The sequence below is a fragment of the Chelonoidis abingdonii genome, chromosome 19 (genome assembly GCF_003597395.2).
Source record: "Chelonoidis abingdonii isolate Lonesome George chromosome 19, CheloAbing_2.0, whole genome shotgun sequence".
Lineage (NCBI taxonomy): Eukaryota > Metazoa > Chordata > Testudines > Testudinidae > Chelonoidis > Chelonoidis abingdonii.
The window spans coordinates 43,182,939-43,203,053 of NC_133787.1; the positions used below are offsets into that span (position 1 = coordinate 43,182,939).

Here is a 20,115-nt window from a genome sequence, read left to right on the forward strand (position 1 = left end):
AACAGTAGACCTAATGAGAGGGGATATATGAAACGTATGAGGGGACTGTGGATGGACAAAAGACCTACATCCACACTTACTGAGAAACAGCTAGTTACCCAACGCTTCAACATAGTAAAGAGGAAGCTGCTCTCACAGCTTGAGATAGACGATATATATATATAGAACAATTGGTACCCTGGCAGGGGATGTAAAATAATGGATAAAACTGTTTGCTAGATTTTCCTCAAGCTACTCCTATAGGGACCAGACTTCTCATGCTCTCTAGGAAATGCTTGGATTGTGGAGGGAGAGCCAGCAAATGCCAAGCACTGTTGGGAACTGGGGTGAGCCAATCAGATTAAATTGCAGGACTTCCTGGTGGTCTTGAATTACAGTTCAGAGAGGTGCAGTCTCATGGACGACAGGGTCTGAGGACAGCAAACTGCCATTAATCATCTCCTCCAAGTTTGGGGCAAACTTCTGTTGCATTGGTAGGTGGTTAGTTTTAGCAAATCCAGTGTCCATGAAATTGCTAGAAGCTCCAGAGTCTATCGGAGCAAGCTGGGTGCAGCTCACTTCAGATGTAGAGAGGAACCAAGGTCAGAGCTGCACTTGAAGGTGGGATTGGCCATTATCCTTGGCGGTTAGGATACACAAAGGTAGCAGAGGAGTTCTGTTTGGGGAACCCAATCCTGTCATTCTGTCTGGTTGCATTCCCTCTAAGGAGGCTGAACCTGCCCATTTTCCCAGACCAGCCCTGAGACAGGACTTGAGGGGACACTTGGTGGCAAAGTGGCCTCGTTCCCCACAGAACAGGCAGAGGTCATGCAGGTGACAATATTCCTTCTCTCGATCTGAGAGGCGCTGTCTTGTCAGGTCTACCTGCGTGTATTCGGGTCCAGCAATTGCCTGTGCGTGTGGCAGGAATGGGACAAGACTAGGCAGGGACCGAATATATACCTTCCTTTTTTCCTGGCATAACTCAAACGATTTTCAATTTGGATACATAGCTTAATGTAGGGCAGCAGTGCTGTGGAGGTATCAACCCGGGCCAGTTTGTCTTTAATCTCATCGTTCAGGCCTAGATAGAAATGATAAATCTGTGCTGCTTCATTCCAGGTCATATCTGAGACCAGATAACAGAAGTGGGTGGCATAGGCCGCAACAGGACGGGGGCATTGTTTGAGTGAATGCAGGGCAACTGGTGGAGCGGTCACAGTGTGGGTCATAAAACATGAGTGAAAGGACACAAATGAATTCATCTGAGTCATTGAGACTCGGGTCTCCTTGCCCAATCCAGTGCTTTCTTTGCCTGTCAGCAGGCTGGTGATGATTCCCACCTTGGTCTGGTTGTTTGGGTACACCAGTGGGCCCAACAGGAACAGCAGGTGACATTGACTGAGGAACTCCCGAAATGTCTGATGGTTCCCATCAAATTTCTCCGATAGTGGGATCTTTGGGCCTAGACTTTGGGCTGTTGTGCCTGATGGCATGAGGGGGCCTGGGACTGCTGGGACCTGTGAACATAAGAAGGTGTTTTTGTGTTGTAGCTAGGCCACTTGATTCTGGAGACCTTGAACTAGTTCTGCCATATCAGTGGCAGGATTGCCTGGAGACTTTATTTTAATTGTAGGGGATACCTGCTGGCATAGGAGATCCATCTTGGCCACTGAGCCTGACTGGATCTGCTCAGATTATCAGAACTGGAATGGGGATGGTCAGGCCTAGTGGTTTGGAGCTGGAATCAGGAGTCCAGGGCAGAGTTGGAGTGAAGCTGGAGCAGGAGCAGAGCTGGAGAATGACTAGGTACAGGGAGAGAATAAGAGCAAGGCGGAGTAGAACTAGGAGCAGGGCTGGAGCAGGCAAAGGCTTGAGAAGTCTGTTGGCACTGTCAGGCAGTTCCAAGCCCTGGAGTGACATTGAGCAAACTAAGGACATGTCTATACTACAAAATGAAGTCAAAGTACAGCCACCACAGTAGTTAAAGTGGCATTTCACATCCGCACTGTGCTGCTTCTGTTGGCAGTGCATGTCCTCATCCGGAGCGCTTCCACTGATGTAACTGTGTGGGGCACTGCGGGACGCGGGCAGTGGGGCTCCAGCTATCAGCCCTGTGCAGGGATGACAAACAGGCGATGTAAGTAACGGTCGCCCTGCTACATCGATGGAAGTGCTACGCCTCTCGTGGAGGTGGCATTATTGTGTCGATGTAGTGGGTGACTTACATCAGTGGGAGCTAGATTTTACAGAATTAGGTAGACATAAGCTCCTTACACCAACCTAATTCGGTAGTGTAGACCAGGCCTGAGTTGCTGTTCCTCCTATGAGGTTTATATATACCTGGTCTGGGAACCACAAACCAGTTCCAGCTTGTTGATTGGCTGGAACATAACTACAACTTTAAGTGAGGAGATACTGTATCTAAAAGCCATTTCAAAATCTGGCTCAGTTTCTTAGTGTAGATGGGGCCTGTGTGCAGTTGTGATGTAGAAACATGCCAACCATCAAACCTCCTTTTGCAAGCTTTGTATTCAGTGAATTACCCATTTTTCTTCTAAGTTGTCAGATCAGTTGCTCTCTAATTTAGCCTGTTTTAGGGTATGGATTAGTATATGTTTAAATGTTCTCTAGGGCAGTGTTTCTCAATGACTGGTCCATGGACTGGTGCCAGTCCCTGAGATCTCCCTGACACAGTTTAGAAAGGCAGAAAGCCGGTGCCTAGTATCAAAAAGGTTGAGAGAAACTGCTCTAGGCAGGGTACTTCAGAGGTGCAGCACATCACCCAAATTGCGACATTAAGACTGCACATCTTGATTGGGTTGTGATTTTAAATAGTTTACATTATTTTAATTACATTAGAACCTCCATTTTACAAACAGTGATCTTGTGAGCACCATATGGGCCATTTTTCTCTACTTGGGGTGGGAGAAAGTCACCTAAGGAGTGGTATTGATGAAGAGCAAGTCAACATCCCTTCACATTGCGATAGCTGTCAGTTTGCAGTGGTTTTGAAGAACAAGGAGAAAGCAGTGCAGTGCACTGTACCTGTTGTAACTTTGAGATGTTCCATTTTATGAACTTCTCAATTCCCAGTTAGTTTATCTAATAGGGTTTCTACTGTGCAGATCTTTTCTGTTTGCCTTTAAATTCACTGTTATGATGTTTTTTTTGGGAGGAATATTTTATTTTAATATTTAAGATTATTTACAGCAAGACATTAGTTGTATTGTCTTGTTTTGTATAGGTACACGTCTGTGGCAGGGCGCTGCTGGGGAAGCTTCCATCAGCTCCTAGTACTCCAGCCCCAATCAGGGGGAATGGATTGGGCCTGGGTAAATGGCTTAAGTTTGCCTAATCACTAACTGCACCTGCCAGCCTCATTAGGTAGGAGCTATAAGGCTTGGAGGAAGTGAGTGAAAGGTGGGACGGAGACCATGGGAGACGGGAGGCTCAGGGAGATGTAGGAGCCTGCTACTCTGTTGCTGACCGGGCCTGTGTTAGGCCAAGGCACGGTAAATAGCCTGTATATAGTAGGACTCTGGTGGTGGAAAACGGACACAAATAAAGAGCATGGGTGTTGCACCAGCTTGGAGTGTCCCTAAGTTTGTGAGAAGCGGGGCCAAGGGATTAGAGACGCAAGGGCACGCCATGCACCCCGTTACAATGTCGTCTTATTACAGAATTAACAATATTCATCAACACGTTGTATATTGGCCATACATATTACCATTTCTCTCCCCCCCCAATTATTTAAACACAAACGTAATACGATAAATATATATTTAACTATTTATATTCATTTTCATTGTGGGAAGCTAAATGTTTCCCCAGTGGGACAGGCGCACACAGTGTCAGGAGAAGAAAGAAAGGAGAGCTAGAGGAAGAGTGGTTATGTAATTCAGGTGTCCTCTTTGTATGTCCTTCTTGACTATCCTATATCTGTAGGATTACCAAGTCTATATCAAAGCATCTCCGTGATTTCAGTATTTCTAGTATATTGTTTTTGTGTGCAATGTGTATTTTACTATCTATTCTTTTAAAAATTCTCTTGCACGGTTTTCATAATGTTTGTCTTCTACTACAAGATATTGTACTAATAGTTTTTTCCAATGAGCTATAATACTAGTCATCTGGGTCCACAAATTTAAGTTTGCCTTTTTGGTATAAAGAGCAAGAGCAGAACTAGCTTCTTTATTCCCAGTTTGAGTCCTTTTCACATGCAGTTTCTCAATACAGTATGTGTCTTAAAGTCCTGTTTGAGTTCTCTCACTAACATTTTTTCTTCTTTCAGGATGGTTTTCAATTTTTTTTTACCATCCAGAGTTCCCCACCTCACTATTTTGCATTTCATATAGATATCCGGGGTAATGTATATTTTGTTATATAGAGATGGAGAAACATACTTTATAGTATGTTATGTAGTAATGAACTTGCATTAATTGATTAGTGTTAGCACCAGTACTTATAATTTGCATTATTTGATTCCATTTGCAGTGGTGGTGTAGCAGTGTTGGTCCCAGGATATTAGAGAGACAAGGTGAGTGAGATGTATCTTTTGTTGGACCAACTTCTGTTGGTGAAAGAGACAAGCTTCCAAGCTACACACAGCTCTTCAGTTCTGGACTTGTGGAGCTTGAAAGCTTCTCTCTTTCATCAACAGAAGTTGGTCCAATAAAAGATATTACCTCATCAACCTTTTTTCTATTATTTTATTCCATTATTTTGCTGCTGTTTCATATTTACAGTCTATATTCCATAATAGCTTTATGCAGTGTGTTTTTAAAAAACACAGTCATGAGGTTATACATTCCAGCAGTAATCTTGATTGCTGAAACTTCAAGCACGTGTATATAATTTTCTAACACTGATAGCTTTAGTTCTTTGTTCCCTGGAAGCTGTTAATAAAGTTAAGCAATCTGTATCAACTCATATATTACCCTTTATTTTCTTTTTTTAATATATCACTTACATCTGTTTTAAGGGTTGTCCATCCTAATGAAATCCTTCCGCTTATCAGAGTGACATTTGCCCCAACATTTAAAAACTTCCTTATTCAACCTGTTTGAAGGCACTGTTTTTTATTTTCAATATTACCAAGGTTGCTCTTCTTGTTTGGTCAAGTGCCTTAGATACACTCAATTAGTAAGTACATTTTTAATTAATAGGTGATATTTCATGGGTGCTGGAATTTTGGGGTCTGAATCCAACATAGAATTATATAATGAGATTGGGTTGTCAGTTCTTTTCTCTCTGTATCCATGATGGATTTTCTCTATTAGACATACTCTGTTAGGTATTGGAATGGATTTCTAATTTGTGCAGACCTATAGTATGCCTTGAATGATGATGGATGATGTCTTTCACTTACTGATACTTCTGTGTCACCCTGTTTTAGTTCATGCCCATGGATCTCCAGTACATTTTAAGAGAGTTTCATAGCCATGAGAGGCAGCATAGTCTGGTAGCTCCATCAAGAGACTTGAGTTTTGTTCCTGGCTCCTCTTCTGACTTGCTGAGACTTTAGGCAGGTCACGGGTTGCTTTTCTCCATCATCTTTTAAAATGGAGATAATACTAACTTTGTGAAGCACTTGGATATATTTGGACGGAAAATACTATACAAGTGCAAACTATTATTGCTCCCAGCACAAGAGTGTGATTTATACTGATTTATCTATGTTTTTTTTGCAGTTGGAGTGCCTCAAACTTATTGCCTCTCAGAAATTCACAGACAAGCGCATTGGGTACTTAGGTGCCATGTTGCTGCTGGATGAGAGACAGGATGTCCACCTTCTCATGACCAACTGCATCAAGAAGTAAGACTACCCTCTCCTTCCCCATCAACAAATGTGTGTAGGGATTTCAGAACCACAGATAGGCTCCTGACAATAACTTTTTGGATGCCTCAATTCTCCACTGAGATTTAGTTTGAAAAGGGGGAACTTTTCAGTCTACAAATCCCTAATGCTACTGATAGTGCCTAGGCCATTTTTGAGTCACCTTGCATGTTTGGTTGCTGCTAAGCTCCAGACTGCTATGGCCCTAAAAAGTTTTTGAAACTTGGTGCGTATGGTAGAGAGCCATTTAATGCATGGCATTTCCATATCTTGGGCATTCACTTAGAGATGATGTGTAATTAGTGGCTGAGAGAATGGAACATCCTGTTATTAAAACTTTCTTTAAAAGGACGCTAATATGGTTGTAATGGGCTTCCTGTAGCTGATGGAACAGCTTCTAGAGACACTGAGGGGGCAGTTACCTTCTCACCTTGCAGCAGAACAAGCCCTGATTGAATAATTAAGGGTAGTACAAAATCACTTAGGGCTCATCCAAACCATACATATGACTGAATTCAGAGGATCTGGTTATAACACAGCTGCAATATGTAGTGTAAACTGGACCTTAGGCTAAAGCCATGAACAGTGCTGCAGCCATCTTGTACTGGTCCCCTGACTCAATTGTATTTATAAATATAGGTGTCAAGTATCAGAGGGGTAGCCGTGTTAGTCTGAATCTGTAAAAGCAGCAGAAAATCCTGTGGCACCTTATAGACTAACAAATGTTTTGGATCATGAGCTTTCATGGGTGAATACCCACTTCGTCAGATGAATGTAGTGAAAATTTCCGGGGGCAGGTATATATATGCTAGCAAGCAAGCTAGAGATAACGAGGTTAGTTCAATCAGGGAGGATGAGGCCCTGTTCTAGCATGTTGCAGGTGTGAAAACCAAGAGGAGGAGAAACTGGTTCTGTAGCTGCAAGCCATTCACAGCTTTTTCAACCCTGAGTTCTGGGGATGGTGTCAACTGGACGTCCTCTACGGAAAAGGATAAATGGACACATCGATATTCGGAGGCAATATTACAAAAACCGTGGAGAGCACTTCAACCTCCGCCCTGGCCACACTATAGCAGACCTTAAGGTGGCCATCCTGCAGCAAAAAAACTTCAAGGACCAGCTCAAGAGAAACTGCTGAGCTTTCAGTTCATCTGCAAATTGACACCATCAGCTCAGGGTTGAACAAAGACTGTGAAGGCTTGCCAACTACAGAACCGTTCTTCCCTTGGTTTCAACACCTCAACTGCTAGAACAGGGCCTCATCCTCCCTGATTGAACTAACCTTGTTATCTCTAGCTTGCTCGCTAGCATATATATACCTGCCCCTGGAAATTTCCACTACATTCATCTGACGACGTGGGTATTCACCCACGAAAGCTCATGATCCAAAACGTCTGTTAGTCTATAAGGTGCCACAGGATTCTCTGCTGCTTTTATAAATATAGGTGGGCTCTTATAAGTTGTGTGACTCTACGGTGTGAAGTTAGCTCTACTCTATTCTGAGAGTTTGGCCTGGTTGAGTGTGGTGTTGTGATGGGGCACTGGTTGGCTGCAGGGGCAAGACAACACCTTTCTGGGAGGTGGTGTTCAGCTGGTTTGTAATCTCCCTGAGCTGTGAACAGTAACAGACAGGAAACCGTGAGGCTTCCATAACGGTGTTATTGAAGGTGAGTAGGTTTGAATGGAGAGCAAGGTGTAGAAAATCAGTGTTTTCTTTTTTGATGAGGCCTCCTTTTGAGGGGTGGGGAAGAGGGAAGCCAGTCAGGGGAGCTGGGAGAGGAAGATTTATTTTGTTTAATTTAGATTTCTCAGATACTCGCCTGTTTCTGTATGTATTGATTATGCCTAGAGCATCTGAGAAATCTGAATAAAAAATTAAATCTCAGTTACTCAGTTCCCACTGACTGACTTCATTGCTGCCACTGTCTGTGCCCTAAAAGGGGATCCCATCAGCAGGAGAACATTGGTTTCCTACATCTTGTTCTGAATTCAAATGTAAATATCTCTGTTGGACCAAGTGGTGGGGAGAGCAAAGGAGTTTGAACTGAAGACCCTTCACTGAAAATGCCTTGCCTCCAGCTAGCTCCCTTCCACTTACATTAGGGGGCTGATTATTGTATCCCCAAAGAAGTCTAATTTTAGGGGAACAGGTACTGGGAGTTGAGTTGGGAATTGTACATATAGCTGGTTTACATAACCTGGCATTTTTCTAACTATTATCTTTGTCTCTTCACCTTCCTCTTTCTGCTATCCCACCGCTTTGTCCTGTTTTAATCTAGACTGTAAGTTACTCAGTGTGTCAACTGTCTTTCAGTGTTATGTAAGGTTTATAGTGAGACCGGATCTTGGCTGGAGACCCCAGGTGCTGCTGTGATACAAAAAACTTTGCGAAACAGTTGAGTTGTTGCCCATAGCACATACCTGACAAATTTGTAAAAACAAGGAAATGAGCAGTTAAGTCATGTAGCAGCACATACCCTATATCTCATCCTCAACCTTATCATTACCATAACTACTGGACACCACATGCCACAAATTTAACTCCGCCTTCCTTTTGCTTTTCTGCACATGTTGCTTTACCGGATTGTTTCCACCAGTTTTTGAGTGTTTCGTGTAGTAGTTCGTTGTTTTGGGAGTTTGGTGAAGATAGGTGTGCAGACAGGTGGTTAAGATAGTGATGGAAGCCAGGCATCCCTAAGGAAGCAGAGTTAAGGTTGCAGCAATATGGTCTGTGGTGTCCAGGAGTTGTGATAATGTAGGTGAAGGAGAGCAGGGAATGTTGTGGTAAGTGGCTTAACTTTTCACTTCCTTGCTTTTGTGGGTGTGTCAGGCATGCTTTGTGTGCAGCAACCCTAATTGCTTCACTACAGTGTGTGTTGAGGTTTTTATACTTACCTGGGGGTATGGGTTGGATGAGTGTGGAGGGGGTGGTAGGGAGTGAACACGAAGGGGGCAAAAGTACAGTTGCCGATAGAGAATATTTTATGCAGAGTTTTGTGTGCTTCTGGAACCCCTCAGTCAGGTTTGTGTACCACCCCCACAGCTCCTCCAATCAGGTGTGTGTGCACAACACACAAACTTTTCAGTAGTAGCATGAATAGCTGCTTAAAAATTCCTATCAATCTAAATAGTTTAAAAGAGCTTTATCTGTTGTAGGAGATCAAGTCAGCAGACACATCTCTCACTTTTTGAATGAATAAACAATATTTTTAAGATTGGTGATCTATGAAAAGTACCTGCCAAGGGGGAGAAAATCAGACAGAACCCAAATTCAGAGGCTTCCCATTATAAATGGGTTCAGAGAAATCAAACTACACAGAAAATCCAAAGGGCATGGAAACTGTGAAATATTTTGCTGATAAACCAACTACTCTCAGAGAACAACAGGAATTTATGCCCTATTTTAAGCCCATTTTGGAACACAACCTTAATTATAAAGTCACTACCAGACACTTCTGTAATGCAGAGACTTTCATCAAACTGCTTTTGCCATTATTCTTTCCCATAGCTGGATCCCTGCACTTAGTCTCTGAACATCAGTAGATCTGACTTTCTTAATTTGTTTTCATGTTAGCATTTTTCCAGGCTGCAGCAAAATCTTTTTCTTGTCCTGAGCACTTGACTATGATTCACACTGCTTCCTCTAGCCAAGATAATGTCATCTAGTAGATTTTTAGGGGGAATCTGAGGAGATGTAGTAACATCCCATGTTTCTACAATTACAGGGCCAGCTGAGAGGAAAACAGAGCAGGGAATTTTATTTCCTACGTGGTCTCTGCCATTTGAGTCCCAGACACCTCTGAGATCTGACTCGGTTTTCAAACTGTTGTGTCTGCCAGGCCTCCAAGAGACATTGCTATTTTCAAAGCATTGTAAAACAAAGTAATTTAAAAGTAAGCAATAACTAAACACTCCTCCCTATATGTGTATTATTGATCAATAGCAGGCAGACCTATGATTGTAAGTGTTAACTTGTGTTCCATATAGTTATCTAGGATTATCCAGTGACATAGGTTATCACATTGGTAATATCCAGGAACGATATCCAGTTTGCAGAGTTCCTGGGCAGCGAGGGGGGTGGGAGAGCGTGTTAAGTTGTGTGGAAAAGTCCTTTTAGGGGACAGATGAGGAAGATTGTCGTAGCCTGCTGCACTGGGAAAGGCTTATTTATTGACTACTTCATGTTCCAGATTAAGAGAGTTTAGTTCTTGAATCCCAAATAGTCTGTAAAACAAGTTCTCATAATTCCGCTGTTCTCTCTTGCTATTCCATGTGCTACGTACATGTTTTCAGGGCATCTCCAGTCCATCAGGGAGTCTGTAAACTGCAGAGGCTCACCTTTTTTTTTTTTTTTTTTTTAAACCTTGGTCTTTAGGCAGGCCCAGCTGGGTGCATGACTCATCCTGCAATAAAACCAGGTACTTTTCTGGTGTTTAGGGCCTAGACTACCCTGTTCTCTCCTTTCTCCAGGTAGTAGCTCTGCATCCTGTTTCAAGCAGTTTCCATAGGTGCGGGTGAGGTGGCGAGAAGGATGAGGACAGTAGCAACTGACGGCTTCCTCTAGGCAGGTCATTGCTGATGGATTGCAGATGACAGACTAGTGGAATGGTAAATGATAGATAGCTCAGTATAATATGTATTGCTTAGAAAAAATGAGCTGGGCTCAAGTGAACAATGTGTGTTTTTAATACAGCCAAATACAAGGTAAAACATCTGGGAACCAAGAATTTAGGTCACGCTTACAGTATGGGGGACTGTATCCTGGAAAGCAATGAATCTGAAAATTACTTAAGGGTCATTGTGGAAACCAGCTGAACATAAGCTCTCTGGGCAGTGCTGTGGCTGAGGGCTAATACAATCCTTGGGCCTGTAAACAGAGGAACACTGAATAGAAGGTGTTATGGTTTCATTAGTGTTTTACGCAGAGGTTATAACTGGAAAATCGTGTCCAGTTCTGGTGTCCACGCAGCAGGAGCCCCAAACCCCACACCCTCCCATGGCTGGAGGCATCCCGGGCCAGCCTGAGCTGCGCTGGAGAATGGGAAACACGCTGCTCCTCCGCTCCTGAAACCCCGAGCCACCTGACAGGAAAAGCAAAAGCTCCTCCCAAAGAATGTTCAGCTTTTATATGTGCCATGCAGGTTCCGGGGCAGCTGAGGATATGGTATCTGCTACTCAGCTTCCTGGGTTCATCAGTAATCTCTGTGGAGTCCACCGTTGCTGCTTTTCCAGCTACATCCCTGAATGTACTCCATGAACCAGGCAAAGGTGGGGACGGTGATTAACCTGCTTGTGGGAGAAGTGCTAGATTGGGCCTCCCCTATATTAGCTCAGTACTCTCCAACTGGGATGACTCCTGTGGGAATTCTCAGCCATTTTTGATGACCACCCCCGCTACGTGCACTTGGCATAGGCCACCCTTTGGAAGCTTAGACAAGGCAAGGGCTTGCCTCTTCAAACTTTGCCCATTTCTGATGACTGGTAGCTAATGTCTAGTGGAATATGGCAGCACAACTGTGCCAGTTCCATTCTCAGTGAAGAGGTAGAAGACAAGCTAGTTCATATAGAGAACCCTACCTGACTCAACACCTTTCTTGATCTTCTCCTTTGTATTGACAACTGGGTGTGCAAGTGAGAGGAGGAGATAAAGGGAGCTATGCCCACCCACTATGCACAGGCCCGAGAAACCAGGTCTTGAACTGATGTAGATGGATCTGGGTCACAAATGTTTGATCATGAAGGTAAAGGAAAGCCAGCAACTTAACCTTTGTTTCTACTGAACAACATTGGGACCCTCACTTGCACTCAATTCCCCTGCAGTTAGCCAGGATCAGCTCAGGTGCCACAGATAACTTTATACATGCAAAGGTAGTCCAGACCCTATAAATTCTCCTTCAACCCAAACCTTCACTGGACCCGGTAGCCACAATTGATGGGTTACCCTGTCATCCGGTCCAGTAACCCAGAAAACTGTTCTTTTCAAGGTTGGAGTGGGAGATTGCTGCAAGTTACAACATGTCGGGATTCGCTTGCTGTACTTCCTAGTAATATTTGGTATACTGTGGTTGGAGGAGCATGACCTGCATATCTCCAGGAGGGGAAGAGCATCAACATTTCTTCCTATTATTGCCAAAAAGTCTGCCTGCAACCCCACTGTGAGTCAATCTCTGAACCTCAGGGAGGGATGTTACCGCTCTAGGGGTAACCTGGGCCAGCCAGAAAGAAATTGCCTTGAGCCCAAAACCCTGTATCTCAAAGAAATACCAGGAACACACTTGAGGTTTCTGAGAAAAAAAATTGGGGACATCCTGCCCCTACACCAAGACCATGGTTTGCACAGCCTTTCATAGACCATAGATTGAAGGCCCCATACGGATCGATACATACAACGTCTGGACCAGAACTGGCAGCAGTGCACAACTATATCCAAGAAAATATTGAGAAGCATCTGTCAATCTACCTACCCAGTAGGGACCCTAGTACTTTTTATACAGAAGGAGGATGGATCATTGTGTCTTTGCACGGACTGTTGAGCCCTAAATCAGGTCACAGTCCACAACCAATATCCTCTGCCTCTTATTCTGGGATTGCTAAATCATGTTTGAACAGCCAGGATCTTCACAAAGGTATGCTTACCACTTGGAGCATAGAAGAGCCATCAGTGAGTGGAAAACGACCTTTCATGCCCAGTACAGACACTTCGCATATTCAGTAATGCTGTTTGGCCTGACCAATGCCCCTGCAATTTTCCAACACTTTGAACGACGTGTTCAAGGACATATTTGATAAATGTAATTTATCTCAATGATATCCTCATGTTCTCAGAGAGCCAAGAACATCAGTGTCATTATGTTGGATCTGCTCTAGAAAGGCTATAGAAGCATGGACTATATGCCAAACTGAAAAAATGCCTCTTTGACCAGCCTTCCCTTGAAGTTTTGCACTATATCATCTGTCTAGGGGGCATTCAGATGGATTCCCAAAAGATAGCATCAATTCATGACTTAATAGCTCTCCGGAAGCCCTGTGAATTATAACACTTCCTGTACTTTGCTAGTTTTTATTGGTTGGTTATCTCCGACTTCTCACACAAAGTGGTTCCCCTGACTTCACTCCTTTGTAAGACCATCCGGTTCACTTGATCAGCCAAAGCCCAGAATGCCTTCGCCCACCATGACCTCATCCAGCTCAAGTCCTCCTTCACCATGGCTCCCATCCTGGTGCACCACAATCCAACCTGCCTGTTCATTGTGGAGGCCAATGTGTCCAACGTGGTCCATGGGGAGGTACTCTCTCAATCTCCAAGCCCAGCAAGTCTTGCACCACTGCACATTTTTAGTCATCTCTTGCAAGCTCACCCCAGCGAAAATAAATTACAAAATACTAGATGAACTGTTTGCAACTAAAACTGCGATCGAAGAGTAGTGCCACCACCTCGAGGGGGTTCGGTACCCTGCTTAGGTCTTCACGACCATAAGAAGCTTGAATATCTCTGCAAGCCCCAAACTTTAAACTGAAGGCAGCTAAGGAGGGCCCCGTTTTCTCTGTTCAAATTCACCATCATCTACCAACCTGGATCCCAAAATAGAAAGGGTGATGCCTTCTCACGAAAAGGACAGTGCTGTCGTGAGGAGGGCAAGGAACCTACTGCTGTGCCACCATATCTCCTCAAACTCAGTAATTTCCTCAGTGCAGCTATTCACTAAGATCTGATCTTCCTTATTTGGTTCACCTCGAAGGAGGACCCCTCACTTGGGAGCCACTGTTGGCTAGAAAGTCTGTCTCACTTTGAAGTATCTTCTGAACAACATACCTTTTTGTGATCTAGACTACCAGTTCCTGGGACCTTCTGGATCTGCCAGGAAGTCAACTCCATCGCTTTCAAATGACAGCTTCCCTGATCCCTTAAGGTCCATTCCATGTGTTCTCCACATGTCCCTCCTAAAACCCTACAGTGATAACCCCTTCCCTTGCCAAACCACTTCTCCATTTCTACTGGTCAAAGTCCAGGACCACAAAGAGTATGAGGTGCATGCCACCCTTAATTCCATAAGCATCTGGGGACACCTGTACTACCTTGTAGACTGAGAAGAATAGGGACTTGGAGAGTGCACTTGGCAACTTGCCTCCCATGTCCACGTCTCCAACCTGGTAAGAGAATTTCATGAGGTTCATCCAGAGAAGCCCGGTTCTTCCCCCTCCTGTCTCATGCTCTTCTCCCTCTTGGAGATATGCAGGTCATGCTCCTCCAACCACAGTATACCGAATATTGGGAAGTGCAGTGAATGGATCCCAAAATGTTGTAACTTGCAGCAATCTGAAAAGGGCCCTGAAGAGGGGGTAGTGATGTAAGAAACCACAGGGCCCAGGCACAGTTGCCACGAAGAGGAACTGAGAGGCTAAATTGTGCAGGAAGTCCCACCCTATGGGGCAGGAGTGACAGCTCTCCATGATTCCCTGGTAGGCTGGCACTCCCCATCTAAATCAGGAAGCCATTTCTGAGAGTTGTCTGGGCAATGCAGACCTCCAGCATACTTCTGCCTCAGACCTTGGTCGTTGCTCCTCGCTGCAACTCACATGATCACAGGCTCCGGGCTTTTGATCTAGGCTCGCATCCCAACCCTGATCCTGATTTACTGCTGCTGACCCCAGTGAAATATCCTGACTTGGCCTGACCCCGATTCTCACCTCAGACTCTCAATTTGGTAATGGACTCTGACTTTAGTTTTGACCTAGTCCCGGATTGATCTCTGACTTTCGGCCCCACAACTGACCAACTCGCTCCACAGGCTGCCCGTGACCCAGTTCTGACAGTATGTCTTTCCCTTTCCCCACCTGCATCTCCTCTGAGCAGGAGTTCCTCTCTCTCACCTGGACAGGGGGAGAGGGGCCTGGGATGAGAGGCACATGCCCTGTTTCCTCTTGCTGGAGGAAGAGTCTGGGGTCAGGGGAGATCACTTGGGAAGCTCTACACATCTGAAATTCACTTTTTTTCCTTGTAATGCCCAGGATTGGCTAGCTGTTCACACTGTCCCCTGCTATGTGAAGTGAGTGTAATGCCCGTAGACAGTTCCCTGTTGTTTGTCAAGGGCTGAAATCCTTTGCTGCAAAGTTGTTTTGTTGTGGCTGGTTTGTGTGTTTCTGCTGAAGCAGGAATGGGGTCAGGGCCTGGCTCTCTGCCTGGGGCAGCACAGAGCGTGGTGTCTGCAACAATGGCATTTCCCCTACTCTTCTGATGGCTTTTGAGCCCTGTGCTTTCACCTGCCAGTCTGGTCAGGTGTGACATAGGGTGGAGCTCTGCATGCCTCTGTTTCTCCTGGGCTGGGCTCCAGGCACTAGCGTTACTGTCATTCAGCCCATTTCACTTGTGACTGTAGCTATACCTGAAGTCTCCAGAGGTGAGTCTGTGGTGGTGGGCGACTATGCCATGTGTGTCTGAAGCGTCCCATTCTTACTCAACTGCCCAGCTGCCTTGGAACATACATAACTAACTTCTTTGCTTCACAGCTTACCTGCATTCTGATTCGCTTCTTGATGTGCAGAGTTCCCTGCACCTGTGTCCTGTACTGGAGAGTTCCCTGTGCATGTGCTGACAGGCTTGTTCTTGGTCTGTTTTGCAGTGACCTTAATCACAGCACACAGTATGTGCAGGGGCTGGCACTCTGCACCCTCGGCTGCATGGGCTCCTCTGAGATGTGCAGGGACCTGGCAGGAGAAGTGGAGAAACTCCTCAAAACATCCAACTCTTACCTAAGGAAAAAGGTACCTCAGGAAGTTTCCAAACTGCTTCTTTGCAGTCTAAAGCCTGGGACAGAAGGGGGCGATGCTTTTAATATTTAGTGTGCCGGGTGGCATAGGGCACATCAGCAAGTTATTTCTCTGAGAGTACATGTACTAACATGGTAACTAGTGACCAGAGACCTCCCAGTATCTGCAATGCAGGTAAAGCATGGCTGGTATCTGTGGTCTGGACAGAATAGAACTCTTGTCCCAGTGTGTTCAGAACTAACAAATCCATAAGGCATTGGCCAGGATTTTCTCAGTATAGAGATGTTCTTGCACATGTACTTGTTAACACGTTTCCAGGTGAATTAAGTGTGCAAATTAGCTCTAATATAGAAGTGGATCCTCCTAAGAAGTTTCTGTTTCTGGCCCGCAGATGGCTAAGCTTGGAGTCTGCTGGCAGTCTGTGACATGGAGTAGTGCGCTAACTGTGGTTTTCTTCTCTTGCAGGCAGCACTGTGTGCTGTGCATGTCATTAGGAAGGTGCCTGAACTCATGGAGATGTTCCTGCCAGCCACCAAAAACCTACTGAATGAGAAGAACCATGGTAATGTCAGCAGGCAAGGCCCAGACCTTTGGAGGCAATGCTCCTCCATGCAGGGGTGCTGCACACCCACCATCTAACTCAGCCGTTCATTTGGAAAAGGCCATTCTTGTCATACATTTTTCTGATCGGTGTCCTTCCAGTTCTGTAGAAAGAGAGCAAATGTCCCATGTGCTACAAGAGGCATAGAGCTATATGTGATTCTTTGCTCCTGCAGGAAATTACACTGCACAGGCTACAGGGTAATCAAACGGTCTTTCTGTTCATTTATCAAAGTACCTGCTACTTTCATTTCATTTCAAGGCAGGTGAAACACATACAGAGTAAATGTGGTGAATCTGGGACTGTAGCAAACTGTATTATGTAATATGTGGTATGTTTCTCCTCTGTGAGGATGGCATTCTGAGGTTCCACATTAAATCTCTCTGACTCCAGGTCACTCTTGCTTTTTGTGCAAGGCAAAAGATTTTCCAGCTGATAGGGTTGCAAACTCCACTTGGGATCTGAAAGGTCAGCTTCTGTCTGAGATGATTACTGTTTGTTCATTACTGTTAACTTGGAACTGATGGATGAAGCAGAATGGAGTTCAGGTTGTATTCCCAAAGCTGTGAGATCTCTGCGGTGCTACCTGGAGCAGAGTAATCAGACGGTTCTTAAGTTGCACAGCAGATTGCTGGGTAAGAAAGGGCCACCTTTACATAATTGTTTTTTGGATCGTAACTGCATTTTAAAACAGATTCTTACTCTGTTTAGAGTAACTTTTTGCAAGCTTGAAACAAGACTTCCTTTTGGAAGTGTACTTATTTTATTTTTCACATCTGTTTTCCAAGCTGGAAGCACTTGTATAAGTATTTAAAATAAGGATAAATATCCAAACAATTGACTGCTTGCCCATTCACATAACCCAGCACTCAAATGACAGAATCTTTGACTGAAACCATTCTTCTATATCTGGCCACGCAGTATTGTTGGGATATAGATGGGCATTAAAGCATGCCATAAAGGGGTCACAAATAGAGTCTGTGTTTCAGAGCTGAGGCTCTTTTGTGGAGAATGGCCCTAACAAGTAGTTCCTTCCCATTTAAACCAATGCATAGCTGCAGCAGTATCTCTGGTAGCCAAGTAAACATTTGTTTCCTTCTCTAGTGAACATGTTCATGTCATTTTATTTCATTGGGGTGTTAGGCTGCAGCACACTTGGGGTATTGTGGAGGAAGGAAATAGGGGTTGCTTGTGGACTGTGCTACATGTGGACATTGTGAACTTGTTTAGGTTTTAAAATGCGCTAATTGGAGTGCTTAGCACAGGGACTAATTAAAATGGGAACAGTATCAGCACCTCACAGTCTTTATTATATTTAGCCTCACAGCACCCTTGTGAGGCAGGGAAGGATTAATGTGCCTGTTTTTACAAGTGAAGAACTGAGACTTTGTGACTTTTTCCAAAATCACACGGGAAGTCTTTGGCAGAGCAAGACATTAGGCCCAGGGTCTCTTGAATCCGAGTAACCTGCTCTCCTCCCCTCTCTTATGTACCAAGGAAAATTTCAGTCAGCTCCAGTATTATGTCAGAAGGGCTTTACATTGTACTGTGAAGCCACCTCATAATCTGTCAGACCAGCAGAAGAGTGCAGATCTTGATCGCCCCATCTCAAAAAAGATGTGTTGGAATTGGAAAAGGGTAACAAAAATGATTAGGGCTATGGAACGGCAGCAGGATGTCCCTGAAAGAAGCCCAGAGGAGGGTTTTTTTAAAGGTCTGAGGCAGCCCTTAATTGGATTCAGGTGTCCCTGACTTACCTGAGGTAACCCCTTTTCAGCTTGTAGGAAAAAGGGCCTTTAACATTCTAGAGCTCACATATCAGCCTTCCAAGACCCTCTTGCAGTTGTCCGGCCTGACTTAGTCACACTGGGAAGGGGCAACAGGGGTGGATCACTTGTGATTACCTCTTCTGTTCATTCCCTCTGGGGCACTTGGCATTGGCCACTGTCAGAAGACAGGATACTGGGCTAGATGGACCTTTGGTCTGACCCAGTCTGGCTGTTCTTATGAAGATCTGAGGCTCACTTCTTGAAAACAACCAGGCATCAGCCTCCTAGAACATCTTGATGTCAGGCAATCAGCAGGACTAAAGGTGCTACTGCACCAACCCTAGAGCTCTTTGTAGGCCAAAAATGAGACTTTTAAGTGCACCTGGAAATGGTTTAATATAGACTCTGGGACGTGGATGTTGCATGCTCCCTGTGACAAGCATTGCTGAGCAAGCAGGCTGGCGTTTTGCGTGAGCTGAAGTTTGAGTGTCTTTCAAGTGCTACTCCAGTAGTAACAAAAGAGAGAAGACTGTGTCCAAAATGGAAGGCTGCAGCATCCTACCCAAATGTAAAAACAGCAGGGAAGGGAAATCATTTTTTGCCCATTGCTCAGGGTCTAGCAGAACAACTAAAACGTGGGCATTACCAACAAATTTGGAGCAACCCCTACATCCCAGGGGCAGATACCAAGTCTGCCATCTCCTCCAGATGTTTCTGCCTGCCCATCAGATCTCCTCCCTCTTCTCTGGAATTGTGGGGCTGCTTATGGGGTTGTAATTGTAGGCAGCTGGCAATTAAAAACAAAAAGCAACTTGTTTGAACATTTCTCCACAGGGCTGCTAAGAGTTACTTTGACTGCAGATTGATGGCTAGTGAAATGTTGATTTGGGTTGGGCCTACAATCTAGGCCATGCCCTTTTCTAACTAAAAGGAAAAGGAATGAGTATAGGCTCATGCTTACAGTGGAGCATTTCAGTAGCCGATCAGACTGGGTCATGGATGAAAGAAAATATTTGTACAATTGTTGATTCAGTGTAAATGATTGAAGGTCAGTCTAGATAAGTCAAATGTTGATGGTAGGTTGGAGGAAGCAACTGGAGGATAGAGCAAAAATATCATCTACTTTTTTAGTGTGTGCCCAGGGCTTGTCACTTTGAGGTTCTTGTTAGATGCTCAACTTGCGTTTAGATGATCAAATAGCAAACGTGACCAGGATGGTGCGTCTCATCTGTGCCTGATCACGAGGTGCCCCTTCAATCCACTTAGAAGCTCATACTAGAGCGAAATAATAAACAATGTCATTTATTAACATAAGAATTGCCATGCTGGATTACTCTAATGGTACATCTAACGAACTATCCTTTCCCAGTCAGTTACCTACCAGATGCTAGGGACAAGAAACCTAAGTGTGAATTAGGGAAAGCTTTTTTTTAACCTAAGTCATTAGTGCTTGCCTTATGTCGTAGAGCCATTAAGATTTATATCCTTAATATAATCTCATTTTAACTGACGTAACTGAGAGTGATCTTAGCTGTATAAACATCTAATCCTTTTTTGAATGCTTGTAAGTTTTTGGCTTCAGTGATATCTGGTGGTAGTGAGTCCCTCAGGTTGATGGAGCATTGTGGGAGGAAATCTCTTCTGTGCTCAGTTTTAAATTTCTGTTTCAGTTTTGTTGAATATCGCCTTGTTCTTATATTATAAAAGGGTGAGTAGGAGCACCCGAATGAGCTTCTGTACCCATTTGTTAATTTTGAGTCCCTCAGTCCTGCCCCCCTTGTTAGTTTATGTAGGAGACAATCTGTCTTTTCAGTTTCTCCAGACATCTAATGATTTTCTTAGCTCACTTAATAGAGAAGAGCAATCTACTGCAAGCACACAACTCCAGTTCTTTGTCTGCACCGAGTGCTTGTTGGTTTTGACTTGTAAAGCCCTGAATGGCTTGGAACCTGCCTCCCTGTGTGATACTGACTCTATTCAGAGACATGTAAGTTAGAGCCTCTTTAGTGCATGAGACATAGAGCCGCTGATAGGCATTCTCCATAAAGACCCATGAGCCCCACTTGCTGGGACTCAAAACAGCCATGCCTACCTTCTGGCCATCATCCAGCACCCCCAGTTCCCAAAGGCAGGGCCAGAATCACCTGTAGGGAGTGTCT

General features: G+C 44.5%; 1 protein-coding gene across 1 annotated transcript in view; it reads left to right on the forward strand.

Moving 5' to 3' along the window:
• AP1G1 (adaptor related protein complex 1 subunit gamma 1) overlaps window positions 1-20,115 on the forward strand; it is an 82,798-nt gene that overhangs the window by 18,183 nt on the left and 44,500 nt on the right. Inside the window, exons 2-4 of the mRNA XM_032804076.2 lie at window positions 5,673-5,797; window positions 15,439-15,580; window positions 16,052-16,148. Of these exons, the coding sequence (XP_032659967.1) occupies window positions 5,673-5,797; window positions 15,439-15,580; window positions 16,052-16,148 (364 nt within the window). The remainder of the gene's footprint in view (window positions 1-5,672; window positions 5,798-15,438; window positions 15,581-16,051; window positions 16,149-20,115) is intronic.